General features: G+C 41.5%; 1 protein-coding gene across 1 annotated transcript; it reads right to left on the bottom strand.

Annotated features, from left to right (window-relative positions):
* Nucleotides 1–5,830: 5,830 nt before the first annotated feature.
* LOC126234250 (piggyBac transposable element-derived protein 2-like) lies at nucleotides 5,831–9,295 on the bottom strand. The gene is made up of 3 exons (XM_049942942.1): nucleotides 8,964–9,295; nucleotides 6,358–7,479; nucleotides 5,831–6,240 (listed from the first exon to the last, which is right to left on the bottom strand). The coding sequence occupies exons 2-3, from the start codon at nucleotides 6,907–6,909 to the stop codon at nucleotides 5,902–5,904; spliced, it is 891 nt and encodes a 296-aa protein (XP_049798899.1). The 5' UTR covers nucleotides 6,910–7,479; nucleotides 8,964–9,295; the 3' UTR covers nucleotides 5,831–5,901.
* Between the last annotated feature and the right edge of the window lie 550 nt (nucleotides 9,296–9,845).

The following is a 9,845-nucleotide window of genomic DNA, read 5'->3' as shown; positions in this document are numbered from 1 at the left end:
GATAAAACTTCCCTCCTTGGTGTAATGTTGGACCAGCATCTCTCTTGGGAGCATCATATCGATTTCTTATGCCAAAAACTAAGCAAATCAATTTATGCAATGTGAGCAATGTCAGAATTTCTTAAATATGAGAAATGAGTATAATCTGCTATGCTTTAGTGTATCCATACCTCACATATGGAATTGAAGTATGGGGATGTGCTGCTGCCAAGCATGTAAATAGGGTATTCAACCTACAAAAAAATACAGATAGGATCATGTGTAAGCTTAGATATAATGAGTCCTGCAAAGCAATTTTCAAAATTAAGAAACTACTAACACTCCCACCACTATACAGGGTGTTACAAAAAGGTACAGCCAAACTTTCAGGAAACATTCCTCACACACAAATAAAGAAAAGATGTTATGTGGACATGTGTCCAGAAATGCTTAATTTCCATGTTAGAGCTCATTTTAGTTTCGTCAGTATGTACTGTAATTCCTCGAATTCTGATGATCAACTTGTAAATTTTCACAATCAACATGTGTGGGCTGACGAGAATCCGCACGCAATTGTGCAATCACGTCATCAACACAGATTTTCTGTGAATGTTTGGGCAGGCATTGTTGGTGATGTCTTGATTGGGCCCCATGTTCTTCCACCTACGCTCAATGGAGCACGTTATCATGATATCATACGGGATACTCTACCTGTGCTGCTAGTACATGTGCCTTTACAAGTACCACACAACATGTGGTTCATGCACGATGGAGCTCCTGCACATTTCAGTCGAAGTGTTCGTACGCTTCTCAACAACAGTTTCGGTGACCGATGGATTCGTAGAGGCGGACCAATTCCATGGCCTCCACACTCTCCTGACCTCAACCCTCTTGACTTTCATTTATGGGGGCATTTGAAAGCTCTTGTCTACGCATCCCCGGTACCAAATGTAGATACTCTTCGTGCTCGTATTGTGGATGGCTGTGATACAATACGCCATTCTCCAGGGCTGCATCAGTGCATCAGGGATTCCATGCGACGGAGGGTAGATGCATGTATCCTCGCTAATGGAGGACATTTTGAACATTTCCTGTAACAAAGTGTTTGAAGTCATGCTGGTACGTTCTGTTGCTGTGAGTTTCCATTCCATGATTAATGTGATTTGAAGAGAAGTAATAAAATGAGCTTTAACATGGAAAGTAAGCGTTTCCGGACACATGTCCACATAACATATTTTCTTTCTTTGTGTGTGAGGAATGTTTCCTGAAAGTTTGGCCGTACCTTTTTGTAACACCCTGTATATTTATAAAACTGTTCAGCTGATGCTAAAATACAAGCAGTACAATCATCTAAATAGAGAAGTGCACATTTACAATACTAGGAGGGACGTGATTATCACCTGGAAATAAATAATACAAAAAGTGTAGACAAGAGCCCCTATTACATGGGGATAAAATTGTATAACAAACTTCCAAAAAAATTAAAAAGCTTAAGTGGAAGCTGCCTTGAAATTGCCTTGAAAGAGTTCTTCAACAATAAGTGTATTTATAGTATTAAGGAATTCCTCTCAGAGGAGTAGAACACGTTCATTTGTATAAATAGTATTTACATGTACCAAAAAAAGCAACTTAATTTTTTATCTGTAGGCCTATTGTATATAATTGTTTCCCATAATGTTTAAGGGGAAATGATCAATATGTAAACTATCCAAAACAAATCCTCATATTTGTCCATGGAGAATAAATAAATAAATAAGCATATTCCACTGTGTTTACAAATTAAGTGCCCTATGTGTTCAACAAGTTTTCGAAAGTTATGTTATTGGTGATAAATCTCCATCTGAATTCTGGTGTCACCTACAAATGCTAGTAACTACGAGGTGTATTCAAGTTCTAAGGGCTCCGATTTTTTTTCTCCGGACTGGAAAGAGATAGAAACATGTGCATTGTTTTAAAATGAGGCCGCGTTCATTGTCAATACGTCCCAGAGATGGCAGCAACGTATGGCAGATGGAATTTTACCGCCAGCAGCGAGAATGAGAACTGTTTTAAATACTTAAAATGGCGACGTTTTCCTTACTTGAACAACGTGCAATCATTTGTTTTCTGAATTTGCGTGGTGTGAAACCAACTGAAATTCATCGACAGTTGAAGGAGAATTGTGGTGATGGAGTTATGGATGTGTCGAAAGTGCGTTCGTGGGAGCAACAGTTTAATGAAGGCAGAACATCATGTGACAACAAACCGAAACAACCTTGGGCTCGCACAAGCTGGTCTGACGACATGATCGAGAAAGTGGAGAGAATTGTTTTGGGGGATCGCCGAATGACTGTTGAACAGATCGCCTCCAGAGTTGGCATTTCTGTGGGTTCTGTGCACACAATTCTGCATGATGACATGAAAATGCGAAAAGTGTCATCCAGGTGGGTGCCACGAATGCTGACAGACGACCACATGGCTGCCCGTGTGGCATGTTGCCAAGCAATGTTGACGTGCAACGACAGCATGAATGGGACTTTCTTTTCGTCAGTTGTGACAATGGATGAGAAGTGGATGCCATTTTTCAATCCAGAAACAAAGCGCCAGTCACCTCAATGGAAGCACACAGATTCACCGCCACCAAAAAAATTTCGGGTAACCGCCAGTGCTGAAAAAATGATGGTGTCCATGTTCTGGGGCAGCGAAGGCGTAATCATTACCCATTGCATACCAAAGGGCACTATGGTAACAGGTGCATCCTACTAAAATGTTTTGAAGAACAAATTCCTTCCTGCACTGCAACAAAAACGTCTGGGAAGGGCTGCGCGTGTGCTGTTTCACCAAGACAACGCACCCGCATATCGAGCTAACGTTACGCAACAGTTTCTTCGTGATAACAACTTTGAAGTGATTCCTCATGCTCCCTACTCACCTGACCTGGCTCCTAGTGACTTTTGGCTTTTTCCGACAATGAAAGACACTCTCCGTGGCCGCACATTCACCAGCCGTGCTGGTGGTCAGCTATCAGCTGATTTTCCAGTGGTCAAAACAGACTCCTAAAGAAGCCCTCGCCGCTGCCATGGAATCATGGCGTCAGCATTGTGAAAAATGCGTACATCTGCAGGGCGATTACGTCGAGAAGTAACATCAGTTTCATCGATTTCGGGTGAGTAGTTAATTAGAAAAAAAATCGGAGGCCTTAGAACTCGCGTATCTTAAGTTTCTAAGGCAACATTAACACAAATGTGGTTCAGGCAATTGCCTTTTGCTATTAAAAGTGCTGAGATTTCAAGTAGTACTGTGGACTTGAATTCTCAGTTAGCAGTATCTGACCAAATGAGAGTTGAATGAAAAGTAGTACATCCACCTTCATTAATTGGATTTGGATGAAAACATTTTAATAAATCAAATGCAGAAATAACCCTTAGAATGTGATCTTTAATTGCCAATATTCGCTTTTCTGCATAATCACCAGCCAATTGGATACATTTCTGCCAATGATGAACAAGTTTTCTGAAGCTGTCTCAGAAGAAGTCGACACTCTGTTTCCACAACCAGATATTCCGATAGCCAAGCAAAGCAACAATGTGACCCACACGTCCTTTTGAAATGCCAGTTGTGTCTGCAATTTCTCTCTGAGTGATACAATGATCGTCCTGAATCAATCTGTCAACATTTTGCGTGTGAAACTAGATGGTTGCTGCCTCAGGACTTCCAACGCTTTCTTTGTCACACAGGCCAGATGTTCCCGCCTCAACATATTTAAACTTACTCCCCTACGTGATGACTTGGGTGGTGGCCTGCAAATTGGTAATAGAATTACATGTTGAGTTGCACTGAATGCTCTAGAAGGCAGCAGCTCCCACATGTGAATGAATCCACTCGCCCCAGCGTGACTTGAGTGCTCTTCAGCAACAGTCCGAGGAAACTACAATGTCATTGAAACCCACAGCACACAAGCCAGTGCAACCCTCACTGCAATGTCAACAACCGTTTACACAAATGGTATTGATATTAGTTCCGATTCTGAATACAGGGAAGAAAATGCACAACTCCTTGCAGCTTCACAAATGACAACAGCAAGTGGGAATCAGCATGACCAGCTACTCTGAACTGGAGTGCCTAATCTTGAATGTCAAGACTATACAGTGGATGTACTGCTTCATATGACCCAGAGTTAATTTCTGCCAATCCAACTCAAGAAGGTAGAGTCTTTCCCACCACTGGTCATGTGTCCTTCTCAGGAATGCCAAATCAACAGTGTGCTACTAACAGTCTTGGCTGACCATGTCGCTTCTATGTCCAGGACACTTGTGTTTCACAAATATATTTCATCAAGTCTAGATCAGATGTCAGTGTTCCTCTGGCGAGACTAGAAGAAAGATCTCCAATTGCCTCCTGGCTCACCACAGCTAATATCTCAAAAATTCCTTCTTTTGGCAAGCGTATCGAAGCGGTGACCTTGGGGTTTCAAGAAACATTTGTAGCAGACTTTTCTGATTGCTGATGTCACAGATGCCATTCTTGGCACTAATTTGCCGTATCATTTGAACACTGATGTCTCGAACTGCAAGGATCAAATCTGTACCAATGGAAAGATTGTTTATGGGCATATAGGCTCTTCCAACAGCCATCATGCACCGAATCATACATCTGCTTCATGTGCTGTGACAGCTGAGTTGGATTATATGGGCTCAGCTGTCAACACTAAAGATTCATTGAGAAAGGTACTTTGTGCAACAGTGTATAAATTACTTGACAAGTTATTGACCATTAGAGACTGAAGTCAGCTAAAGAAAATAGTGTTATGTTCTCAAATTTGTGAAGGAATCAAAGAGCTGGAGAATGCAAAAGCTGAAATTCAGAGTTCAAGTGTAGACACTTCCCCACTACTCTCTCTTCAGTTTACCTTTGCAGACTTTGAACAGCAACCCGCTCTCTCCCTGGTGTTGTACACAACACTTGACACCACATTCCAACTACACTGGGCTCATTAGCCGCCCTCAAAGCTCATAAATTAGCGCCAGGGAAAAGTGCTGCGGTAAAGAAAGAATTTGAGGAATTATTAACCAGAGGGTTATTCATGGCTCTGACAGTTGGGGTGTCCCTCACATTTGCAAAGAAAAAGGATGGTTCCTGACAACCTTCCAATGAGTACTGCACTTTAAATGTGCATACAATTCCATACTGTTACCCTGTGCCCCACATACAGGACTTAACAGGAGCTCAGGCAGGTACACAGATATTCAGAGTGATCAGTTTCAAGAATGCCTACCGCCATATTCCCATGGCGCCAGCAGACACACCAAAAACACCCATAATCACACCATTCAGACTATTCAAGTACATCTGGATGCCAACTGGTCTAAAGAATGCTGATCAGGCATGGCAACACTTAGTCAATGAAGTGGTCTGCCATCAGCCAGCCATTTTGCATACTTGGACAACATGCTAATTTTCTCAAAATTACAGACATCTAGAAATTATTTTAATAGGCTTTCAAGCAATGGGTTGCAGTTCAACAAGGTCAAAAATGTTCTCAATCATACAGATAACAGTGGAATTCTTTGGCCATTTGGTTACCCCTTAAAGCATAAAAATGGCACAATTCGGTTTGTACCTATTCCAGATACTCTCTGGGGCATGGCGAATGTTGTTTTCTGAGCATGGCAAACTTGTATCCCTTTACGACCTGAAGATTTTTCAAAAAGTTATTTCATTTCCCAATGCTTTTCCATATTTGTTTAGCCTTAAATGTTACTAGAAAAATAAGAAAAAAATTCTGGAGTTCAAAATTCGGGGGGGGGGGGGGGGGGGGGCAGGGCGGTACTGTCACGATCGTCAGGGTCAGGTAGATACTAATACAAAATACTTTAGAGAACACAACATTTATTGTGCTTGTAAAACTATACAAAAATGTACAAAACTCTTGTTGTAGCTGTTTTAAATGAATGTTTGCCTTCTTTGTTTCTGTTTGGGAGGAACATGAAACTCCTTAAAACATGTCTTGTCCTTCGACAGGCACAAGTACACGTTACACTTTTCGCACCACATTTTGCTGCGACTTTTGCATGGCTCGTATCTGCAAGTGTGTGGTGCTGGAATATCATCAGAAATTGGAAAATGTTCATATCCATTATAGCGCTTGTCACTGCATGGAAGCTTTGCAGTTTGATTAAAGAATTTACACCTTTTGGCCACAGGAAGTATGTCTCCTTCTTGTTCAGTCTCACTTAACACCCTTCTATCCTCAGGTGGAACTGCAAGCAGTCCTTCTGCTACCTAGAAACATATGATAATATCAAATAACATAAATTCATATATCTATATCAAAAAACACAATATCAAATAACATTAATGTAAACATAAAATAATGTGGTATTGCAAATTATCCATTACCTCTAATTTGAAGTGTAGCAAATCTTTCTGTTCTTTTCTTGGAATATTATTTCTTTTGATGCTTCTCATGTATTGGTTCCATGCATTTACCACAGCAAGGTCCACAAAGTGCAAAATTACTTTCCATGTCCATTTCATACTTCTGAACCAGGCTCTGTAGCATTCCATCTGCTGGTCACAAACGTCAACTCCATCCATGTTTTGATTATATTTGCACACCACAGAAGGACAATCGACTTCAATGTGTTTGTTATCAATTTTGGACCAACGTTGCACAGGCTCAGTCGGTGTGGTGCCACAGCAGTTTGAAGCCATGATTACTTTGTTGCTGTCTTTCCACTCTACAACTACTAAATCACAGTTTACAGCAACATGTTCTATACTCTGTCCATGAACCATCTTGCTTGCATCACTGAGAGGCAAGCCCTTTAGTCTGTTGGCCATTATTGTTCCACTTCCATAGAGTTTCATTTCAGTCAATTTCTCCAGTAAAGGCAATGATGTAAAGTAGATGAAGCTTTCTTGAGGTAAAGTTTGTGCCAATCTTAACATCACAGAAGGGCATAATCCACACTCCTTAGTCGTAGAGGAGTTGAATCACCTTGATATATTTAAAAGTCTAATACAAGACCAGCTGATTTAGTAAGTACAAAGTTCTTTAAACCAACTGGTCGAGGTTTGTTTTTTACAAACTGCCTCAGTGGGCAGCGAGCCGTAAATTGATCATTTGTTCATCAACTGAATAAGTAACATGATCCCATGAAAGACTCAGACACACATTTCTTACTGCATCAAGAACTGGCTGTACTTTCCACACTTTATTATTATTACCTGGGGCAGAGGAAGCATCAACCATGTGCAAAAGCATTTCTGAGTGCCACAAACCTGTTTCTTGACATGATTCTCGAAACTGGAGTACAGCCATACTCAGTGCTGCAGTTGAGGAAGTTTGATGCAACCCATAATAAGGTTGACAGCTACAAATTTCTTAAGTTCTGTTGCATCTGTTTTAATGCTTTTTCCATGCTTCCACACAGTATATTGACTCGTATGTTCTTCAGCAGTCTTAAAGAATTCATCTGTAAAACATGGTAAAATATTGGAGAGTAGTACGCAATGGATCTGTAAATTGAAAAGAAAATTGATTTGAAAACAGAACAGACAGCTTACAATGGACCAAATTTTCATTTACAGAACAAAATACACTACTGGCCATTAAAATTCCTACACCAAGAAGAAATGCTGATGACAAATGGGTATTCATTGGACAAATATATTATACTTGAATTGACATGTGATTACATTTTCACGCAATTTGGGTGCATAGATCATGAGAAATCAGTACCTAGAACAACCACCTCTGGCCGTAATAAAGGCCTCGATACGCTTGGGCATTGAGTCAAACAGAGCTTGGGTGGCATGTACAGGTACAGCTGCCCGTGTAACTTCAACACAATATCACAGTTCATCAAGAGTAGTGACTGGCATATTGTGACGATACAGTTGCTCGGCCACCATTCACCAGGTGTTTTCAATTGGTGAGAGGTCTGGAGAATGTGCTGGCCAGGGCAGCAGTTGAACATTTTCTGCATCCAGAAAGGCCCGTACAGGACCTGCAACGTGCGGTCGTGCATTATCCTGCTGAAATGTAGGATTTCGCAGGGATCGAATGAAGGATAGAGCCACGGGTCGTAACACATCTGAAATGTAATGTCCACTGTTCAAAGTGCCATCAATGCGAACAAGGGATGACCAATACGTGTAACCAATGGCACTCCATTCCATCACTCCAGGTGATACGCCAGTATGGCGATGACGAATACACGCTTCCAATGTGCGTTCATTGCGATGTCGCCAAACATGGATGCGACCATCATGATGCTGTAAACAGAACCTGGATTCATCCGAAAAAATGACGTTTTGCCATTCGTGCACCCAGGTTCATCGTTGAGTACAGCATTGCAGGCACTCCTGTCTGTGATGCAGCGTCAAGGGTAACCGCACCCATGATCTCCATGCTGCTGCAAACATTGTCAAACTGTTCGTGCAGATCGTGGTTGTCTTGCAAACGTCCCCATCTGTTGACTCAAGGATCGAGACATGGCTGCACGATCCGTTACAGCCATGCGGATAAGATGCCTGTCATCTCAACTGCTAGTGATACGAGGCCATTGGGATCCAGCACTGATTCCATGTTCTGCTAACAGTCATTGGATCTTGACCAACGTGAGCACCAATGTCGCAATACGATAGTCCCCAATCACGATAGGCTACAATCTGACCTTTATCAAAGACAGAAATGGGATGGTACGAATTTCTCCTCCTTACAGGAGGCATTACAACAACGTTTCACCAGGCAATGCAGATCAACTGCTGTTTATGTATGAGAAATCAGTTGAAAACTTTCCTCATGTCAGCACGTTGTAGGTGTCGCCACCGGCGCCAACCTTGTGTGAATGCTCTGAAAAGCTAATCATTTGCATATCACAGCATCTTCTTCCTGTCGGTTAAACTTCACGTCTGTAGCACGTCATCTTCATGGTGTAGTAATTTTAATGGCCAGTAGTGTATATTACAGTAACCCAGAGAGAAGGCATATATTTTACCTGCATTCCAGAAAAGTCCGATGGTCCTGGGTGATGCTTAGCTTTAAATAATTTCTTCTTCTTCAGATATTTTCTGCCTGATAGGTTTTTCTTCTATATAACTTGTGGAGAACTGAGAGTGTCTGCTTTGAGTTGATTAATATTCCTTGAAGATTTTGATGCATTTTGAACTGGTATTTCATCTGTATCAGAATCAGAACTCGATGCATCAATATTTTCTGGCACAAACAAATTCTCAGAATCGTCTTCATCACTTACTTCTGAGTCTGATGCATGAAGCAACTTCAAAATATCTTCCTCAGTAAGTCCCTTCATTATCTAAAAATGTTCCAATACATTACACCATATAATTGCATTAATCAGCATGCAAGAATGCGAAAAAAAAGTAGTTGAGTAAAACTAACCTCAATAAGTGAAAACTGCAGCAATGCCTAACCCTCACGATTGTGATGGTGGAGACACTTTTGAGCACAACAGCCACAATAATCACGCAAAATGGATATTTCGATAATACAAAAATTCTTTGAGATGTCTAGAAACAGACTGAATCCAAACAATTCCTCAGAATCACACACAAACACAACTGTTACAAACAAGACAAAGCCGCTACACGTCACGCAACGACACTCGACGACAATGAAGCCCGCTAAAACAGCAGAATGGACGGAGCTGCTATCTAGTGGCGTTCGGCGGTACTACTTGAACCAAAGTAGCCCTCATGATCGTTCGTTTCCGGCTGCAATTACATTCTAGCTTCGGGGAACAAAATGTATGAAGTCGTACCAGACCCTCACGATCGTGGGGGTAGGGGCGTAAAAGGATATAGATGCCATATTCCTCACACAGTGGCCTCACGTGCAGTCCTCACTGCTGCTTTGTCGA

Source organism: Schistocerca nitens, chromosome 2, assembly GCF_023898315.1.
Source record: "Schistocerca nitens isolate TAMUIC-IGC-003100 chromosome 2, iqSchNite1.1, whole genome shotgun sequence".
Taxonomy (NCBI): domain Eukaryota; kingdom Metazoa; phylum Arthropoda; class Insecta; order Orthoptera; family Acrididae; genus Schistocerca; species Schistocerca nitens.
This window is presented reverse-complemented; position numbering and strand designations above follow the sequence as displayed.